Source organism: Caretta caretta, chromosome 1 (genome assembly GCF_965140235.1).
Source record: "Caretta caretta isolate rCarCar2 chromosome 1, rCarCar1.hap1, whole genome shotgun sequence".
NCBI classification, from domain to species: domain Eukaryota; kingdom Metazoa; phylum Chordata; order Testudines; family Cheloniidae; genus Caretta; species Caretta caretta.
Window position 1 is genome coordinate 125,761,160 of NC_134206.1, and position 22,373 is coordinate 125,783,532.

General features: G+C 42.4%; 1 protein-coding gene across 2 annotated transcripts in view; it reads right to left on the reverse strand.

Annotated features, from left to right (window-relative positions):
- Positions 1-1,961: 1,961 nt before the first annotated feature.
- The window catches only part of LOC125640734 (interleukin-5 receptor subunit alpha), a 28,828-nt gene continuing 8,416 nt past the window's right edge, over positions 1,962-22,373 (reverse strand). For both annotated transcript variants that reach the window (XM_075131041.1, XM_048859590.2), the window contains 8 exons: positions 21,246-21,354; positions 20,977-21,164; positions 19,502-19,638; positions 13,583-13,727; positions 7,642-7,741; positions 6,776-6,866; positions 3,750-3,819; positions 1,962-3,195 (listed from right to left, as the gene is read on the reverse strand). In XM_075131041.1, coding sequence (XP_074987142.1) covers positions 3,104-3,195; positions 3,750-3,819; positions 6,776-6,866; positions 7,642-7,741; positions 13,583-13,727; positions 19,502-19,638; positions 20,977-21,164; positions 21,246-21,354 — 932 coding nt within the window. In that variant the 3' untranslated portion in view covers positions 1,962-3,103. The remainder of the gene's footprint in view (positions 3,196-3,749; positions 3,820-6,775; positions 6,867-7,641; positions 7,742-13,582; positions 13,728-19,501; positions 19,639-20,976; positions 21,165-21,245; positions 21,355-22,373) is intronic.

Below are 22,373 nucleotides of genomic sequence, written 5' to 3' on the forward strand. Positions count from 1 at the left end.
CATTGGGCACTGGATTGGGCTTTATGGTTGTCAGCACCCATTTTTAGTATTCTCTGTGGGGAAAGACTGCAGCCTTCTTGATGACTGTTCACACAAGCTATTACCTAACTTTGCAAGTCCAGGGTACTTTGTTCCCTCTCCAGGATCAGCCAGTGACTGCCTCAGTTAGCAGTTCAGAGAGCCAATTCACTATGTCTTCCTCAGAATAAACTCTTACTGCTGGCAATTGTATGGAAATGGAGAGAAAAATCTCTTAAAAAGATAGGAAAAAATAAACAGCCCTAGCTGGACAGCACAAAACTGCCACTCAGTTATAAAAATATTGAAAAATAACCTACACGATAGCAGAAAATATCCTCCTTTCTCCTCTTACTCCCTAAAGCTGTCTCCCTTTGCTAGCACTTTGTCTGGCAATGCCCTCAGAAAATTCTATAACTAGAAACTCTTTGCTCCAAAATCTGCGCAGCTTTGATGTGTAACCTTCTGCCAGGTGGATCCGGCAGCAACTAGGGGCGGGTTCAATATCTAGGGGTTCCTTTTCAACAATACAACATAGAACCGGCTTGAGCCTCCACCCAGTGACCTGGGACAATTAAACACCACCCCTGGGTGCCTTTGAGAGGCAATACTTCCCCACACGCAAGCACAGAGTCTGAGTGTAGAAAACAAACTTTTAATGAAAGGACAGAAGTCACCCAATATTAATTAGGGAAAATGCCACAAGCAGGATTCATAAACATAAATCTGTGAGCAAAACATCCACCCCAGAGTGCGTGGGGCAGTATCTTCTGTCTCAGGTTCTTAAGTTCTACAACCAAAAGTTCCCTTTCCATGCCCCTCTCTGCTCCCTCACCACACCTCACTCACAGTGGTTGTCCTTGGTCAGTGTGGACCCAGAGTTCAGAGGTGCATCTGTGTGAGGTCACCTCCCACCGGGAGTGGGGGCTGAAGGGCATCTTGCTTGCTCCACCATCTGAACAGTTGCTCTGGTTTCCCCGCCCTGCTGGCCAACCACTGCTCTGCTGGCTGCCCCGCCAGCCGCTCTCTGTTATGCTGGCTACTCCACCAGACGCCACTTCGTGGGCCGGCTGTCACTCCACCGGCCACCCCACCAGCTGCCATTCGGCTCCACCATCGCTGCTCTGCCGGCCACCTTCTTGCAAGCTGCAGTTCTTGGATGTTTTGCACACAGTTCTACTCCACTGGCCGCCTTGCCAGCTGCTGCGCTAGACACAGTCACCTTCTGCTGCCACCTACCTCTCTGTTGTGTTCTCTGCAGGTCACTCTCTTGAGGTTCGCCTCAGTGATTGTCATCTCTTAATGGGGCTGCTGAAGCAAGCTGGGCAGAAATGCTGTCCCACAGGGAGTGATTTAAACTCTAGTGATCACTTAACAAAACAAAAGACTCCTAATGGAGCCTTACTTAGCTCTATCCTTGAACATAGGGGAAGGGCAGATTACACTTGCCTGGGGCTTTGAAATACAGTCCACAACTTCTGGCAAGGACACCTATCCCCACCCCCTCCTACTTTCACACTGGTCCAGCATTTGAGCCTCTGACTTAGTGAGTTCATTTCAGTTGAGGGTGACCCCTCAGTCAGGACAGGCTTAGCACAGGTCTGCTGCCCTTTACTTATACAGTAAAGAGAACAACATTGATAACAACATTTCACTACCCCTGAATTAAGTACTAAAGTGATTTGTAACCTAACACCAGCCAAAGTTGATCACTTGAAGCTACATAACTCCTGTCCACTGGATACCTAGGCGGAGTGGATGTGTTCATTTAAATACAGTCTGGTCCTGAAATTTTTTCCCGTCCCCAGCTAGCTGTCAGTGGAGAGGTCATTCAGACCCTGCTTACATAAGTCTCTGCTGCAGCCTGTCTCAGTTTTCTCTTTTGATGAGGTAACACTGAGGTCACTTTAACAGCCCCATCAAAAAGAAGCCGAACTCTCTAATTAATGTCAGCATATCTCCATTTAATAAAGCAATCTGAAAGGAACAGTTGAAACAAGTTAAAGGCTCAACCCTCTGAGCCCTGACAAAACGTAAGAGCCCCCACACAAAAGTTTCCGGATTCCAGCAACAAATTCTTCTGTAAGGCCTCGGGCTTCTCCCCTGCCTGGAGAGCCCTACACTCCTTCTCCTGCTTGCTCAAGGTCTCTCCCTGCCTGGAGAGCTTTGAAGTCCAATCTTTCTGTTTGTTCAGAGTCTCTCTGACCTCATGGCTTCCTGCTGCTCTTTTATAGATAGGCTTGGTAGAACTCCATTTTCTCTCTCTCTCTCATGTGTGGCCAATAAACTAACTAGCTGGAACTAGCCAGCTCCAGGTCTTTGGCTCCTAAAGGGGCAGGCCGCCCAGTTACAATGTCCAAAAGCATCTCTACATTAGCATTAAAGGATCTTACATCTTTATACAAGGCTATTATTTCTCTGCTGATGTCTGCTTATCAACAATATGATACAATGTTTTCAGATTATAAATGTCTCAAAGTTCTATACAGCCTTTAGGAGCTGTTACCTCCAGGAATGTTATAAAAAACAGTCATCACCCACAATTTAGCTTGCCCATAAATCAATCAGGTATTTAACAACTATTCATTGGTCTTGTAAGAACAGCTGATCTTGCTCTTCTGGCCACAATCTCATATGATAACAGTGCTATGAAATGAAAACCCAAACACTAACACTGATTTGACCTTCGACTCTAATCCCAAATCCTAGCATAATTTGCATCCAAAAACCACCTCATGTTATTTCACCTGAACTGGCTTTAACCCTCTATTATGTAGCTATAATAGTGTTGTGGTTAAGAGTAGTTGTAAAAGACAAACTACAAACTGTCTCTGGTGTCTGTTCTTGTGACCCAAATACACATTTCAGGAATCTCATGATGTCACTAGTAGAACCTTTTTGAGATCTGTCAAATTGCTGGGCTCAGACTGGTTCTTGGCTCAGACCTATTTGGATTCAGCTAGAGTATCTCCACAAGATAATTCAGCACAGAAAAGATAACCCACTGATACAGCAATGAGGATTATCATCCTTCAGGATACATATGCTAATACATGTAGGCTGTTTTCCAGATGCTTAAGAAACTTCAATAGTTAATCCCCTTGTGTTGGTTCTTTTCCAGAGGGACCAATATGATCTCAGCGTGCATGTTCACTTCACTTGTGTTGAAACATAGCTCTGTTGAGTAAAATTGTATTACACACAAATGCATTCACTCAGTGGTGTAGCAAACGTGATCAGATTCTGCATTCTGTTACATTTGTGCAAACCACACGTCATGTGCAGGTTGGGATAGATTACTGGAACAAAGTGGGAAACAGAGACTACATTGTTAGACTCTCAGTCCACTCCTTGCCCCAGCCAACTCACTCTCTGAATCCCAATATGGTCTGTGGTCTGCTCCTGGGGCAGTGTAACTATGCAACATGGGCTTGTGGCACAGTCACACTCTAGCCCCAAGATAATAAATATCATCTTATTTCAGGGGTTAGGCTCATTTGTGGATGAGACAGGCTGGGTCTGGGCAAGTCTCTCTTGGCATCTTGACACTAATAGTCATTTTTCTGTGTCCCACTCTCATCTCTATACAGAACCATGATTTCATATAAAGGATCTGCCAAGTACTCTTTATTCCATATACCAATCTCCCTCTTCTGTCAGCACTATCAACATTCACCTGCCATTTGTTGTCACCAGCAGGTCAGTAGACACATGTGTTTCCTTGGACCTACCTGTGACAGGTGTGCTCAGATCGCTGATAAACAGCATGTCGGGAATTTGGGGAACCAGCCCATACTCCTGCTGTGTTAATAATATACAACATTAGTAACTGCTTGTTTGGATCTTCCATTCACATAATGAATAAACAAGGTTGCTGAAGTAAAAAGAGGCTCTGTGCCTCTGAAAAAAACCTCTTACAGATGCCAGGGGACACGCTTAACATAGACACGACCACCATGGGTTGGTCCTTACAGTTTGGCAAGCCACAGTGAACTGCTGTACAGAAATATCAGTTTAATTTGCACTGTTTTATTGAGGAAAGCAATAAGGCAATGCCCTTTTTGGCTGAGAAAAGGTGGCAAACGAGTTTGGCCAATCACAGAAGGAAGTGGAGACCGATATTGTTTCTTAAGGAGAGAAGGCTCATCTTCCCCTGAGTTCTGGCTGGGTTTTTCATCTCCTGAAAGAGATGGTGGTGTGACCTTTTTCGCAGTTACTCTTCAGGACCACGAAATGGACAAAGCTTTCTGAGAGGCTGCCCAAGACTATGTATCAAAATCCCACAGAAACTAAGGACTGTTGTTGGATCATATTAAAGAAGTTCTGTATTAAAATCACAAATGAGTTTGATTCCCCATAGTTTAAATTCCAGGGTATTACTAATTAAGAGGTCTTTTGGGTTTTGGGACTGTTTCTCTCCCTCTCTGTGTGAAACTTGCAAGCTGCTAAGTGTGTTAGCACATTCTAAGACAGAGTCTGTTCTCAAAGCAATTCTTTGTAACAACAACTACTCACACAGAGAGAGACTCAAAGCAATACTCTGTAACAACAGAAATAGCACCCAGAGACTCCCCGCCCTTTTGTTGTAGTCATCTCGCTTTGTTAAAAATTGTGATTAAAATAGAGATAGAGGATGTATGTGGCTGGGTGCTTGGTGTGGATAATAACTGAATGATCAGGTTTCAGAGTAGCAGCCATGTTAGTTTGTAGTCGTAAAAAGAAAAGGACTTGTGGCACCTTAGAGACTAACAAATTTATTTGAGCATAAGCTTTCGTGAGCTACAGCTCACTTCATCGGATGCATTCAGTGGAAAATACAGTGGGGAGATTTATATACATAGAGAACATGAAACAATGGGTGTTACCATACACACTGTAACCAGAGTGATCACTTAAGGTGAGCTATTACCAGCAGGAGAGCGGGGGAGAAAAGAACCTTTTGTAGTGATAATCAAGGTGGGCCATTTCCAGCAGTTGACAAGAACGTCTGAGGAACAGTGGGGGTGGGGGATAAACATGGGGAAATAGTTTTATTTGTGTAATGACCCATCCACTCCCAGTCTCTATTCAAGCCTAAGTTAATTGTATCCAGTTTGCAATCAGTGGATACAATTAACTTAGTTAGAGACTGGGAGTGGATGGGTCATTACACAAAATAAAACTATTTCCCCTTGTTTATCCCCACCCACCCACCCACCACCACCACTACTACTGTTCCTCAGACCTTCTTGTCAAGTGCTGGAAATGGCCCACCTTGATTATCACTACAAAGAGTTCCCCCCTCCCCAGCTCTCCTGCTGGTAATAGCTCACCTTAAGTGATCACTCTGGTTACAGTGTGTATGGTAACACTCATTGTTTCATGTTCTCTATGTATATAAATCTCCCCACTATATTTTCCACTGAATGCATCCGATGAAGTGAGCTGTAGCTCACGAAAGCTTATGCTCAAATAAATGTGAATGATCAGGGAGGTGCCAGCCTAAGAATCCAGTGTCCATCGGCTGAAGAAGGTGTCAAGTGGAAATAACCTGAGGACCCCCGGAGGGCAGACTGGAATCCACCCTACAGCCTCAAGGATGGGAGAACCAAAGAACAAGATAACATCTGGCAGCACGGAGCTGTCAGGAATGTGCTATCTGCTGATTGATTCAGCAACAGCATGATGAAGCAATTCCCATAGACTGGCAAAGGAATAAATTCCTATAAAAATGGACTCTAGAAAGTGAGAACTTTGGGGTCTGATTCTGCAAACCAACTTCCAGGAGCATCAGATGAGCATTTAACAAGGCCCTGCTCCCTCCTTATGTCCAGGCCACCTGGCCAGTGGCTTGGCATGAGCAACTCTAAGGCTGGTAGCTATGATAACAACCTTGCAGAACCTCTGTGTGTGTGTGTGTATGAATGAATGTGTAAATAAATATGAAATTGAATGGAATGTTATAGCTATAACTAATTGCTTACTATGATTCTTTCTGTATTGACAATAAATGTGGTATTTTGCCTTTTCCCCTTTAATAAGATCCTGCTGGTTTTTATTTTATCAGTATAAAACTGTCAGAAATCTCACCACCTTATGCTGTAAGCACAAGGTGCATTTCTTTGACCTTATAAAAAAATCCCAAATGAAGCGCTCCACTCCACACACTGCTCCTTCTGGGGAGAGGAATGGAAAACAAACATGTGACAGATGTTAGTCATCTTGCTCAATGCACTACTGGAAGGTGTTCAGATACTACAGTGCTGGGCGTAGTATAAGAACCTATCTGGAATGGAATGGAATCCAATAGAAGAACGAGGATCCCGTGGAGTTGTCAAGGACAGGTGTTATTAGTGGATAGGGAGGAGGAGATCCACATATTAACATCTTCTTTCAACAGCATCTCAAAAGGAGAACGGTAGGGGTACACACTCCCATATACCACATACACCCGGCCACCCAGCTAGGAGATGGTCATGATTGTCCTGGAGGCACAATCACTCTCCGAGTTCCTCTGGAGCACTGGGGTTCTGCACTGGCACCAATGCAAATGACTGCCCCAATTTTTTCTCCAGCTCAAACATACACAAACACTGAATTAAAGGTGTGGAAAATTCCATCCCAGCGACTCCATGGGCTAGAGACACAAGAATGCTCCGGAATATTTCTTTGCTATTATTTGCCCAGCTGACTAAATTTCTTCAGCCATACCATCCTGACCCTGTATGTGCAACATACATAGCACTGTACTGGAGGAAAAGGTCAGCATGTACTGTACCTGACACAGAGCAGCATCAGAAGCTAACCAGATTCTGATTCTGTCTGAAGGGTGTGGGATAGGTGTGCGTATAGGATCAATGCATTTATACCTATAAGAGAGAGAGAGATGAAAACACAGGGTTGTTATTGCTATTAAATGTCTGCAGGAGCAGATTGTTCATGCCAGGGTATTTTTGTCTTGTTTGTGAGCATGTGTAAAATAACATGTTAAGTAAACCAGCAGTATATACAGAAAGGAAGCATCAGTCTAAAGGCAACAAGGTCTATTGCTCTGAGGATAGGACAAGGTATCAGGAATGTATAAGTTCTAACCCTGGCTCTGTCCGTGGCTTGCCCTGCTGTGTGGCCTTGGGCAAGTCACTGGAGGCTTGATCCTACCAGCTGTGCCTGCTGAAAGATGCTGAATGCTGTCTGTTATCCAACAAGGATATAAAGGTCACAGAAAAAGGTCAACTTCTTCTAGCACTGATCAAGTGACTGTTAGCAAAGGAAAAACAACATTGTCCCAAAAGCTTGTCTACCTGCATCTCTCTACTTCACTAGAGAACTTCTACCTAGCACTTTCCCAGGTTCCCCTCCAGCCAGGCTTCTTGCTACAGCTTTTAAGGAACAGTACACATATGTTCCCAGTATCCCCAGAGAAGTCAGCAGCTGTTATGGGCTCTCAGCCTCTCATCAGATTAGTCTTCAGAATTATAGCCCCTAATTCACAATGACCTGATTATTCTAAGTATAATGACCCCCCCTATGAAAAGGAAGATCTGTTTTTGGTAGAACACTGATTCATCAAAGTGTTTGTGTATCCTCAGAAAGACAACTCCCCCTTTCCTTCCCCATCTGCCCCTCCCAAAAAATGTATATTACCTTCTACAAAGAAATATCAGCAATCCTCCAGTGAAGATCATGGAGGGAAACAAAATTAGTATGAGCAGCTTCCAGGTGTTCATTTTATTATCTTTATATTCTTAAAAAGAAGAGGGAAAGTTAGTTTTAGTAAAGTGAAGAGAATATAGAATCCTGAAAAGGTACAACCATAAATGGTTGCATTATACACTTTAGGGCAGGGGTGGGCAAACCTTTTGGCCCAAGGGCCACATCCGGGTATGGAAATTGTATGACAGGCCATGTATGCTCACTAAATTGGGGTTGAGGTGTGGGAGGGGGTGAGGGCTCTGGCTGGGGGTGCGGGCTCTGGGGTGGGGCCAGAAATGAGGAGTTCAGCATGGGGGAGGGGTCTCCGGGCTGGGGCAGCGGGGCAGATGAGGGCTCTAGCTGGGGGTGCGGACTCTGGGATGAAGCTGGGGATGAGTGGTTTGGGGTATAGGAGGGTGCTCTGGGCTGAGACCAAGGGGTCGGAGGGCAGAAGGGGCCTCAGGGCTGGGGCAGGGGTTTGGGACATGCAGGGATGAGGGTTCTGGCTGGGGGTGCGGGCTCTGGGGTGGGGCTAGGGATGAGGGGTTTGGGGTGGAGGAGGGTGCTCTGGGCTGGGACTGAGGGGTTGGTAGGGCGGGAGGGGGATCAGAGCTGGGGCAGAGGGTTGGGGCACAGGGGGGTGGCTCAGGAGTGCAGGCTCCAGGTGGCGCTTACCTCAAGCGGCTCCCAGAAGCAGCGGCATGTCCCCCCTCTGGCTCCTATGCAGAGGTGCAGCCAGGTGGCTGTGCTGCACATTGCCCTATCCACAGGCACTGCCCCTGCAAATTCCATTCTCCACAGTTCCCAACCAATGGGAGCTGTGGGGGTGGCGCTTGGGGTGGGGCAGCGTGCAGAGTGGAGTCTTCTGGCTGCCCCTATGTTAGAGCCGGAGTGGGGACATGCCGCTGCTTCTAAGAGCCACGCAGAGCAGCCCCCAACCCTGCTCCTCGATGGAGCGACAGAGCGGGGCAAGCCCCAGACCTTTCTCCCTAGCGGGAGCTCAAGGGCCAGATTAAAATGGCTGGCACACAGTTTGCCCATCCCTGCTCTATGGCCTCGTTTCTATGAATTATTGAATTAAATGATATTATGGTCCTTTCTGCAATGCTGCAAGTCCAAAGATAACACTTCTTTGAGATTTTATGAGAGGTAGCGGATAGAGCATTGGAGTGGAATGAGGGAAACCTTGGGTGTATTCCTAGTTCTGCCACTGACTGGCTGGGTGACCTTGGGCAAGTCACTTTGCCACACTGTGCCTCAGTTTTTCCATCTGCAAAATGGGGATAATGATACTGAACTCTTTTGTAAAGCACTTTGAGATCTTTGAGATGAAATGTGCTATATATGAGGTAGCTGTTAATTTATTATTATTATTAATTATTATAGTTTCCAGAAGTATTACTGTTATGCTGCTATTCTATGCACAATAGAATTATGGTAGGGGCATCTGCTTTTGAGGTAAATATTCTATAGGTTCAGGTTTTATAGCACAGTATTTGCTCATACATTATGTAGTTCATTCAGTGTGGTTTATATTGGGTACATTTTAACCTTGTGACTATAAAGTTGTTCCAATTCTTTGCACTCAAAGCTGAAACCATGCAAAACGTGCCTGAATCAAGGTTCCTTGTGCATTCAAAACTGAGTCCCAGACTCAGCAAAAAGTGTCATTACATTTCTGATTAGATTGTAAAATCTTTAGGGCAGAAATTGTTTTCATGTGTGTTTATACAAGACCTATTGCACTAAGCACTACCACAATACAAATAATAATAACCATCTTTGAGTGGAGCCTAGCTGATTTCATGGATGTGGGCTGAGGAGGCCATATTTGAATGTGGATTTGTTTTAAATTAGGGTTGAGGCTCAAAACTGAACCAAAGCTTAGGTTTGGATTCCTTTGAACAACACACTTCACAGAATGTAACTCAAAATGGCAGAAACCAGGTAAGGTTAGCACTCAAGTTTTTCATCATTTTGTGCTACCATCAGGCGAGATGTGTAACTGGTTTTAGATCCAACCCAGATCAATTTCAGAGCATGAAGGGCTTCAATATGGGCTTCCAGTTTGAACTTATCCATATCTATTTCATATGGTTTTACTGTGAAATCAGGAGAAACTAAGGGTATGTCTACACTATGAAATTAGGTCGAATTTATAGAAGTCGGTTTTTTAGAAATTGGTTTTATATATTCGAGTGTGTGTGTCCCCACAGAAAATGCTCTAAGTGCATTAAGTGCATTGACTCGGCGGAGTGCTTCCACAATACCGAGGCTAGAGTCGACTTCCGGAGTGTTGCACTGTGGGTAACTATCCCACAGTTCCCGCAGTCTCCGCTGCCCATTGGAATTCTGGGTTGAGATCCCAATGCCTGATGGGGCTAAAACATTGTCGTTGGTGGTTCTGGGTACATATCGTCAGGCCGCCGTTCCCTCCCTCCCTCCGTGAAAGCAAGGGCAGACAATCATTTTGTGCCTTTTTTCCTGAGTTATTTGTGCAGACGCCGTACCACGGCAAGCATGGAGCCTGCTCAGCTCACTGTCACCGTATGTCTCCGGGGTGCTGGCAGATGTGGTACTGCATTGCTACACAGTAGCAGCAACCCATTGCCTTGTGGCAGCAGACGGTGCAGTAGGACTGGCAGCTGTCATCGTCATGTCCGAGGTGCTCCTGGTCGCCTGTGTGAGGTCGATCAGGAGCACCTGGGCAGACATGGGCGCAGGGACTAAATTTGGAGTGACTTGATCAAGTCATTCTCTTTAGTCCTGTAGTCAGTCCTATTGAACCATCTTATGGTGAGCAGGCAGGTGATAGAGATTGCTAGCAGTCCTATTGCATCATCTTCTGCCAGGCAGGCAAGAGATGAGGATGGCTAGCAGTCCTATTATACCATCTTCTGCCGAGCAGCCATGAGATGTAGATGGCATGCAGTCCTTCTGCACCGTCTGCTGCCAGCCAAAGATGTAAAAGATAGATGGAGTGTATCAAAACAAGAAATAGACCAGATTTGTACTCATTTGCAAACCCGCCCCACGTCTAGGGGACTCATTCGTCTAGTCACACTGCAGTCACTCACAGAGAAGGTGCAGCGAGATAAATCTAACCATGTATCAATCAGAGGCCAGACTAACCTCCTTGTTCCAATAAGAACAATAACTTAGGTGCACCATTTCTTATTGGAACCCTCCGTGAAGTCCTGCCTGAAATACTCCTTGATGTAAAGCCACCCCCTTTGTTGATTTTAGCTCCCTGTAAGCCAACCCTGTAAGCTGTGTCGTCAGTCGCCCCTCCCTGCGTCAGAGCAACGGCAAACAATCATGCATCTGAGCTGAGAGTGCTGTCCAGAGCAGTCACAATGGAGCACTCTGGGATAGCTCCCAGAGGCCAATACCGTCGAATTGTGTCCACAGTACCCCAAATTCGACCCGGCAAGGACGATTTAAGCGCTAATCCACTTGTCAGGGGTGGAGTAAGGAAATTGATTTTAAGAGCCCTCTAAGTCGAAATAAAGGGCTTCATCGTGTGGACAGGTGCAGGTTTACATTGATTTAACGCTGCTAAATTCGACCTAACATCCTAGTGTAGACCAGGGCTAAGCAATTTACAGACTGGTAGGCAGAGTGGAATGTAAGAATGGCCTTTAACAAATCTTTATACACCTTAAGATGAACTAGGTATTTTTCTCAAATGTGTGTGTCGGAGATAAATTCAGAGCAGGGTCTGTTGCTTTCCATTTTAGCAGCAAGTTTTATGCTGAGTGAATGACTCAGCTAACTCTAGGTCTCCTTAGATAGACCAGAGAGAAAGAGGAGCTCGGAGCACTCCTTACCCCAGCCAAAACACCAGGTCTACTCTCCTTCTGACCACACTCTTTGGGGACTGAGGAAAAAAAAAAACAGCAGACATTTCCCTGCCCTCCGGGGCCCTGGTTCAGGAAGGTCTCAGACAGGCTGAAGTCAGGGACTGCTTCAGGTGAGGCACGTGTTTAAGTACTGTGCTCAATAGAGATCTAGGGATGGGTAAAGGAAGGCTGTGCTCCTGGCAATTTCCCCACCCTAGCACACAAACCTTGCAAACTCCTGAGGGAAGGAAGGGAAAAAGAGGACCAGAAGTACTTGCAGGGTGGAGTGCAGGAAGGGGGATCTGGCGAACTGGCTTTTGAGGGGGAGGAAGCAGTGGAACATATTCCCCAAATATCCAAGGATACTGTCATTGGATATGGTTAATTCTAAGATTCTGTGCTCATCCCGGGGTGTAGCATGAGTTTACGGTAAACCATGTCTGCTTTTAACACAGTCACCTTTGCAATTTCTTTTAGATTTGTTCATATCTGAAGAGCAGGAAACCAACGACTACTCATATTAGGGAACTCTCCTATTCAATTTTTGTTTCTTTTTTCTTAGTGGCTATGGGTGGAGGGTGAATAAACCCATTTTCTCTTCTCAAAGGATCAAGTCTTGTTTACATATTTTACATCCCCTGAGCCATCCCTGATTCATGTCAAGCTGAAGACGATGCCTGGGTTACAGGGCTGAGTGACTGGCAGGATGGTGATGTTGTCCATAGTGATCAAGCAAGGAGGCAGCAGGAAGGGTTTGGGAGGAAAGATTAGCCATGGTAAGCTTTAGCTGATGGCTAGATGTTCACGAGAAGATGTCAGAAAGACAGGCAAAGATTTTCATTTGGACAGGAGTCAGGTCTGGGGCACACAGGTAGATCTGTGAGTCACCAGCACAGGGATGGTAGTTGAATTTGTGTTTGTGGATGAGATTGGGCAGAGCTAAGGTGGAAAGATGGAGAAGAAAAGGGGACCAAGGATAGAGCCCTGTAGAAGCCCCACAGAAAGCTGGAGGGCAGATGAGGAGGATCCTCTGAAGGACACTCTGAAGAAATGATTAGATATGTGTAAGATTTTGTGCGCAGGTACACACATACACACAAATATATATATTTCCATATATATGCATATAGGGCTAAGTGCTCTGTTGCTCTGTGGCCCCTTTACACCAGTCTAACACCATCAAGATACCAGAAAGGCAGCAGATTCTCTCATCAGGAATACCCCAGCATAGGGGTTTCCCTGGGTGGCAAGGAGGTGGCATAACCCTGGCATAGTGGGTGTAGGCAAGTGTCCGTGTGCTCCAGTTCTGCTTGGCTGTTGCAATGTCCCCTGGGGGCCATGGGCAAGGAAGTATAAATTGGACAGCTCCGGAATGTGGAGAGATGAAAAGGTGGCACAAACCTAATTTCCTACTTCTTCCAATTTCTAGCTCTGCCAGAATGAAAAATTGTCCCCATGATCTATTAACAGGGCTGAATATATTAGGCCAACTCTTTTGAGGGCAACATAGCTGCTTTGCATTTGTGCCATTGATGGATTTTGTTCATCGGGCTAGTGCTTCTGTTCTCAGAAAGATCACTCCAGTTCAGAAGGAAGTTCTCCAGTAATGCGCAGCCAATAAAGAGGCCACTAAGATAGCTCCATGCTTTAGGGTAAGGGATTTGACTGGAGGAAAGGAGTCAGGTCTGGGATGGTCCTATACTGTGCTAACCCCCAGTCGAAGTTTTCCCTCTTGGAACAAGTAGCAGCCAGCCAAGAGAACAGCCCTGCACACAGTGGCCCCAGGATCAGGGGAGTGTGATCTTTGGGGGCAAGGACTGTCTTTCTGTCCTGTGTTTGTACAGTGCCTAGCACAAAGTGGTCCTGGTCCATGACTAGGGCTCCTAGGCATTTCACTCCATCTTTGCACCCCTTCTCTCAACCTGCACTGCATGTAGTCTGGCTGACCCCCAAGACGTGGTCCCGTATTCCTATTTGTTCTGGCATTGCCTTTTGGCAGCTAAAGTTCTTCCCTTTTATATATTATGAGTCATAGAAGTCTGGTAACTTACCATCATTAATAAAAACTGGTTCACTCCATTCACTCCAAATCTTGTTACTTATACATGTTATTTTCTTTGCTCTGACTTGAACAACATATTGTTTTGCTGGATCATGAACTGGATGCACATATTCCTCTTCAGACACATCTACAGGCTAGCACAGGTTTTGTTTTAGTGATTTAGCAATACAACTCAGAAACATATAATACTAGAGATCTCAAATGTCATTGTCTCTCTTTCAAACCTAATATAGATATATTTTTAGTGACAGTGATTATGGTAAATCACAGTCTGATTGCTAGCTGGGGTATATGAAAAGTCAGATTCCAAAACAAAAGGGCAAAGCCTGGGAGCTGATAAGATGAGAAGCTACAGAACAGGAGAATTTTAATACACAAAAAGCAATGACTCCTTGTTGATTTTCAATTAGAGTGAGCCTGAAAACCATACTAAGGCCAAGCTCTTTTGTTTTTGTTAGTGTTTGTTTTGGCTTGATTTTGTCACAGAATTGTATTTGTTTCCCTAAAGAAATAGCTTACATTTTCAAAAATAACTAGCAATTCTGGGTGCCACAATTTTGGGGTAACTAACCTTAAAATGGACTTCAGAGTGGGTGTTCAGCATTTGTGAAAGTCAGGGCTCATTAAGGTCTCTCAAGTTGGACACTGAAAAATTGAGGCACCTAAAATAATTAGTCATTTATGAAAATTCAGGCCGACTATCATACATGTGCAATAATACATGGTTTACAAGAGGCAGAAAAAAAGGAGGGGAAGGGACTGTTACTGACAAGGAGAATCATTAGTGGAAGAAAGATACAAAGGAATAAACTAAGAGGCAGAGAGCTGTGCAGGGAAGTTGTGATAATCTAAGCAATGAGGTCTGGAATCATTATAATTTTGCAAGGCAAAATGACTCCAGTGGTGTTAACTCCAAACGTTAATATGCTACTTTTTATAAAAGCAACTAAAACATCTCCGGGGGGGAGGGGGAGAGGAGAAGGGGAGGGTTCAAAGGCACAGCAGTTAGGTGACCAAGAATATCTTATTGCCCTTATATAAATCCATGGTACACCCACATCTTGAATACTGCGTACAGATGTGGCCTCCTCATCTCAAAAAAGATATACTGGCGTTAGAAAAGTTTCAGAAAAGGGCAACTAAAATGATTAGGGGTTTGGAACAGGTCCCATATGAGGAGAGATTAAAGAGGCTAGGACTCTTCAGCTTGGAAAAAAGGAGACTAAGGGGGGCTATGATAGAGGTCTATAAAATCATGAGTGGTGTGGAGAAAGTGAATAAGGAAAAGTTATTTACTTGTTCCCATAATATAAGAACTAGGGGCCACCAAATGAAATCAGTGGGCAGCAGGTTTAAAACAGATAAAAGGAAGTTCTTCTTCACACAGCGCACAGTCAACCTGTGGAACTTCTTGCCTGAGGAGGTTGTGAAGGCTAGGACTATAACAGGGTTTAAAAGAGAACTGGATAAATTCATGGAGGTTAAGTCCATTAATGGCTATTAGCCAGGATGGGTAAGGAATGGTGTCCCTAGCCTGTTTGTCAGAGGGTGGAAATGGATGGCAGGAGAGAGATCACTTGATCATTACCTGTTAGGTTCACTCCCTCTGGGGCACCTGGCATTGGCCACTGTCGGTAGACAGGATACTGGGCTGGATGGACCTTTGGTCTGACCCAGTATGGCCATTCTTATGCTCTTATGCTGGGGAAGCAAGTGAGATGCCGGCTACACTACACCTTTAAAAAGATTTAGCGTGCTGTCTTCTCGGCATGGGCTGGTGCACAGCATAGGTGTGACCTGTGTACCATGTGACTTTACTCTCCTCCTGAAAATCCTTCCTGACCTCCATCTCAACCTTCGGTCCAGGAATGCCAAAAATGTTAATATGCTACTTTTTATAAAAGCAACTAAAACATCTCAGGTGGGATGGGGGACGGGGCATGTTCAAAGGCACACACGGCACTTAGGTGACCAACTCCCATCGACTTTGAATGGAAGTTAAGCACCTAACTGTCCTTTGGGCTTTGACAAATGTTCCTCTAAAATACCAAACTTAGCCTGTGTAACAACCTTTCACTGATATGACCTTCATCCTTCTCTGCCCCCATCTCCAGGCTTTATTCATTGTTGTCCTTTGTTGTATGATACTTAGATTAGATCCTGACAGTGTGCTTTGTGTGAGCCCTCCTTATGCACAGAGCTAGTCACATGCTGACTTCAGCAAAGGCTACAGGTGCTCAACACTTCACACACTCAGCATCCTTGTGTTTAAGTGTCTAAATACAGACTTTGCTAAAACCTAACTTTTTGCATTGAATTTGAAAATGCTGAGCAATGCACGTGTCTATTTTGAAGAGGAAAAGTACAGTTCTAATAGTGCATGTGGGTTACAAAGGCAACAATATGCAACTAGCACACTTCCACTTTATCTTGTGATTTTCAAAGAATGGGTAGATATCAATTTAGTAGGGCTGTCAAGCGATTAAAAAATTAATCACGATTAATCGTGCTGTTAACAATAGAGTACTATTTATTTAAATATTTTTGGAAGTTTTCGACATTTTCAAATATATTGATTTCAGTTACAACACAGAATACAAAGTGTACACTGCTCACTTTATATTTATTTTTATTACCAATATTCGCACTGTAAAAAACAAACAAAAATATTTTTCAGTTCACCTCATACAAGTGCTGTAGTGCAATCTCTTTATCATGAAATTTGAACTTACAAATGTAGAATTAGGTACAAAAAAAACTGCATTCAAAAATAAAACAATGTAAAACTTTAGAGCCTACAAGTCCACTCAGCCCTACTTCTTGGTCAGCCGATCGCTCAGACAAACAAGATTGGTTACAATTTGCAGGAGATAATGCTGCCTGCTTCTTGTCACCTGAAAGTGAGACAGGTGTTTGCATGGCACTGTTGTAGCCGGCATTGCAAGATATTTACATGCCAGATGTGCTAAAAATTCATATGTCCCTTCAAGCTTCAACCACCATTCCAGAAGACATGCTTCCATGCTGATGATGGATTCTGCCTGATAACGATCCAAAGTGGTACAGACTGACACATGTTCATTTTCATCATCTGAGTCAGATGCCGCCAGCAGAAGGTTGATTTTCTTTTTTGGTGGTTTGGATTCTGTAGTTTCCGCATCAGAGTGTTGCTCTTTTAAGACTTCTAAAAGCATGCTCCCCACCTCGACCCTCTCAGATTTTGGAAGGCACTTGAGATTCTTAAACCTTGGGTCGGGTATTGTAGCTATTTTTAGAAATCTCACATCGGTACCTTCTTTGCGTTTTGTCAAATCTACTGTGAACGTGTCCTTAAAACAAACATGTGCTGGGTCCTCATCTGAGACTGCTGTAACATGAAATATATGGCAGAATGCAGGTAAAACAGAGCAGGAGACATACAATTCTACCCCCAAGGAGTACAGTCACAAATTTAATTGATGCATTATTTTTTTAACAAGCATCATCAGCATGGAAGCATGTCCTCTGGAATGGTGGCTGAAGCATGAAGGGGCACATGAATCTTTAGCTTATCTGGCAGGTAAATATCTTGCAACACCGCCTACAAAAGTGCCATGTGAACACCTGTTCTCACTTTCAGGTGACATTGTAAATAAGAAGCAGGCAGCAGTATCTCCTGTCAATGTAAATAAACTTGTTTGTCTTAGCAACTGGCAGAATAAGATGTAGGACTCAGTGGACTTGTAGGCTTTAAAGATTTACCCTGTTTTGTTTTTGAGTGCAGTTATGTAACCAAAAAAATCTTCATTTGTAAGTTACACTTTCACAATAAAGAGATTGCACTTCAGTACTTGTATGAGGTGAATTGAAAAATACTATTTCTTTTCTTTATCATTTTTACAGTGCAAATATTTGTAATAAAAAAACAATATAAAGTGAGCACTGTGCACTTTGTATTCTGTGTTGTAATTGAAATCAATATTGAAATGTAGAAAAACATCCAAAAATATGTAATGAATTTCAATTCATATTCTATTGTTATAACTGTGATTAATAATCGCAATTAATTTTTTTGAGTTAACTGAAAGTAATTGACAGCCCTACAATTTAGCTGTCCAGATAAATTGACCATAACTTTTCAGCTCAGCTGCTTACATTTTGTAGTGTCAGGTGCTTTAAAAAAAAAACTAAGACAGATGAGGTCCATCTCTAAAATAAATATTACAAAATATTAATATTACACTGTATTCATTAGTACAACTAATTTAGATGCTTGAGCTATATAGGGAAGCTTTTTCAAATCTTCATAGCACTCATGAAAAACCAACACTGGATCTTTTATTGTAGGAATTTTGCCATCACGTACAAGTTATGGCATTTGAAATACACAGGTTACAATCTCAGTCCTGCAAAGACCTACATATGTATTTTATGCAGGTGAATACTGCCATTGAGTTCAATGTGTGTAACATTAAGTGCATGAGTAAATCCTTGCAGGACTGGGGACTAAATACATATTTTGAGAGTGAACTACATATCTAGTTTTATTTTTCCAATATATTTTTATTTTGAAGGGAGAAAAATGTCTGATGGAAAGTTGGCAAGTCGTAATTAAATTCATGCTGAAATTTTTATATTCAACTAATTTCCTATTAAAATGCAACATTGTGCTTTAAGGCCCCAATTCAAGAAAGCACCTAAACACATCTTTAAGTGCTTTTCTGAGTAAGGATGTTTCCTTCTTGGTGTCCAAAAATACTCCAGTCCATTGTCCAGAGTTTTCCAATGTTATTTTAATCCTAGGTTATAGCTTATATTGGACCCAGCTCACCAGTAGCTCAGTGCAGGGTGCTCTCTCTACTCTGAGCACAGACAAAATTCAGAATTCCCACAACTTGCTTCTTGTGCACATGGAGTTCTGTCTACACTCAGCTTTGGAAGCATGAATTGTGGATGCCGTTCTCTGTTTTTAACTTCCAGTGTCTTTTGTTTCAAAACATATCTATATCTATATGAATTTAAAACTATAGCAAGAACTACAAAAAACACATTTAGCAGACATTCTTAAGGGAAGATAAGCATAAGGCCTAGAGTTTAGGATATGTACTCTTTCACAATTTAAACTAAATACTGCAATTATGACAACACTTGCATGCATATAACACCCCTCATACACACAAGTACTCAAAATGCCTATGCCAATGCCTATGGAGATCTGTTACTTCTATTCACCAGTTTCAGAGATACTGAAACTCTAAATGAAATTTAGGAAAGGAGTACAATAAAATAGCAAATCTTTAATTTGACCAGGACATACCCATCCTCTTGCAAAACATATCACAAGCTCTTAAATAACAAGTGAGCCTTCATCTCAGAAACAGCCTCTCTAACACCCTAGTATTGCTCAGGAAGTTTTGATCAGCAATGACTCAGAAGTAGAACTGCTCAAAATTTTTCAACACAAAGATTCAGAGTCAAACTGGTCTTTTCAATCGACATTTCTCATGGAAATTTGTCAGTATTGTTGATTATTTTTTTCATTTTTCACAAAATAATGAATGCCAATATTTTTAAAATTGAAAATGTTGAGATGGCTATTGACATTTTTCTTTTACCAAAAAATCTGCTGTTTAGTAAACGAAAAACGTCAGTAATCGTTTTATAGTGTTTTCAGTAAAAAAGAAAACAAAACAAATGAAAACCTGATTCCTTTCAAAATGAAAAAAACTTTCTACATCTTCATGAAAATAGGTTTTCACTTTTTGACCAGCTGTACTGAGAAGAAAGGATGGTAAATGCTAGGTCATTTGCTGCAGGGCTTGGAATTTCTCAGAAGTTCAACCAAGACTTGATTCTGTTTAACCTGAGCGGGGAATTAGTTAGTATAGAGCTGAGGTTATATTGGTTAAGAAGTATTACCATATATTACCTTTAGATCTGTAATTTTCACTTGGTATGTAAAGCAATTTTTTTTTGCTGAACCAATAGTAGGTGGTGGTTTCCAGTTAATTTTAACGCTTCTGTTTTCAAGTGATACAGACACATTGATTGGAGGGTTCAGTTTCTCTGACAATAAACAAAAACAGACTATTTCACATTCTTTCAACAAGCAGGCATGTGAATGGAATACAGTATACTGGCAGACTGCAGCTTCTGTTTGGCAGTTTCAGTCAAAGTATGCTGTCCGCATTTTGGTTAGGTAATCGCAATAGTCTAGTGTAGCTTAAAGCTAAACCAAAATGTAGTGCTGCACAAGTTTTCCTAGGGTCTGAACAAAGAGTTCACACCAGAAATACGTTTGAAGGTCCACATAATGATCTCAGTTACCGTGTAAATCTGAGGTGATGCCAGTAAATCCCAGTGATGTAAATCAGTGTAAATGAATTCAGAATCTGAGTCAGAGTGTAGATGAGAGTAAACATGGTGGGCCATCTTCTGAAATAAGTTATAGTGGTGTAAATCTGGACTGCCTGCGACAATATTTCTGTTGCTCGGATATCAATGGAGTTAATAAATTCATAGAGTTTAAGGCCTCTAGAGGGACCATCAGATCATCTAGAGTTATTCCAGATTTATGGCAGTGTAACTGAGGTTTGACTACAACCCTTTAGGTTCATAATGTAAAAGGGTGGCTACGTATTTATTGTAACTGAGATGTGAACTAGAACCAACTAGGAAAATACCCAGACTTTTTATGAGAAGCTTTCCCCCCTCTTCCCCAGGTTTAATCCATAGAAGTAAATGAATAAGAAATTTATCGGATCAGCCATAATTATCAACAGAGTTACAAATAGCACTCACTGAAACTCTTCAACTAAAACATTTTGCATCAAAAGGTTTCAATGAAAATTCATTTTAAAAAATGAATATTGCCAATAAGTATAGTTTAAAATCTTCCTTTTTTAACTAAACACCAACATGAAAATTTTGAGGATTTGGTTTTTAGTTTTTGTTTTTATTTCCCCTTTTGTGGTGGCAAAAAAGGAGGGAAAGAAATAAAAAGGATTAAAATGGGGGGAAAGCGGGGATAGGGGAAGAAATTAGGAGAAACGAAAACTTCAAAAACACAAATGTTCTATAAAAATCTTCATGACATGTTCTAAATAAACTACAAATCATTACTTTTCAAATTGTGCAGGACACACACAATTTTGAAACATTTGATTTTTTTTTTCACAAAACAATCATTACCATTTTTCGAACAGCCTGAATTACAAAGTGATTTGTATAAGAGATTCTTTGGTTTGTGAGCTTTATGTCAAACTCCTACAAATGTCAATGCATTATAGAAACAGAATATACCCCTTTGAATGCAGTGAGTTGTGCTTTTTTCCCCCTCTCCCCTGCAGGAAATCACAAGCAATTGAACATTTCACAATGCTAGGCAATAATGAAAACACCTACCTAGACTTTGAGGTGTAAATTTTTTGTAATAGGAACGGTTTTCTGAACTGTTGCTGAGTTCCTTTACCGTGATATTAAATCTGATTTTATTAGCGTGATTAAAATACACTTCTTTCATGTGACATCCAATGTTTTTGTTCTTTGTGTTTGTTAAATAGAGTTGGCATTGAAACTCTTCTCTGCTGTGCCTGTAGGAAGCAAACAGAAGTAATATAAAGCTCTGGTGATTTTTTAATATTATTTTGTGCTTGTTTTAACAGGATCCTTACCTGTAGGAAAGAAAATACTGAGCATCCTCAGGAGCTTCTGTTTTAATGTCCCAGGTACAATTTAAATGGGAAATGTTATATATGATGCATGAGAGATTTTGGATATATACTGCAACCAAAAAAGAAAGCAAGAAAGAAAAGAGAAGGATATTAGCATGTTGCTTGCTTTACATTGATCCTTGAAGTGACTGGTGCCAGTACATATCCAGGAGAGAGACAGAGAGGGATCCACGTTTTTAGAACTGAGTTAAAGGATGTGTCTCCCTTTGCCTTATAGGACATTGGGAACATTTCTATTCCTATTGCCAGAGGTCCCTTTGGAGACATTTGCAGAAACACTCAAAAATTCCTATTGCAGTCGCTTAAGGAGCCCACCTGGGATTCCCCAGCAACCATGTGCTATGGGACTTCCATAATCCATTCAGTTGCTAGGGAAGTCCAAGAGGATCGAGGGGTGCTTCTATGTCTGAGTCAATAGAGTAGAGGTGGTCATTTTGTAACTGTAGTTTGCTTCCACCCATCTCTCCCATAATGCCTATAGCATGGGGTTGTATCCCTGACTATCTTGGCTGTGAGCTATTGATGGAGGGGAGGGATATCTCAGCAGTTTGAGCATTGGCCTGCGAAACCCAGGGTTATGAGTTCAATCCTTAAGGGGGCCATTTAGGGATCTGAGGCAAAAATTAGGGATTGGTCCTGCTTTGAGCAGGGGGTTGGACTAGATGATCTCCTGAGGTTCCTTCCAACCCTGATATTCTATGAACTTATCTAACTTTTTTATTAACCCAGTTATATTTTTGGCCTTCACTACATCCCCTGGCAACGAATTCCACAGGTTGACTGTGCATCGTGTGAAGAAGTGCTTCCTTTTGTTTGTTTTAAACCTGCTGCCTATTCATTTTATTGGGTGACTGCTGATTCTTATGTTATGTGAAGGGGTGAATAACACTTCCCTATTTACACCAATCATGATTTTATAGACCTCTGTCATTATCCTTCCTTAGAAATGCATACCAAAAAATAGCCAGCACAAGAAAGTGCTATTAGCCAGGACTTCAGAACTGGTGCATCTCTAACTTTTTTATCAGACATTTTTAATATCCTAACACTATGCAGAAAAGTAGCTGA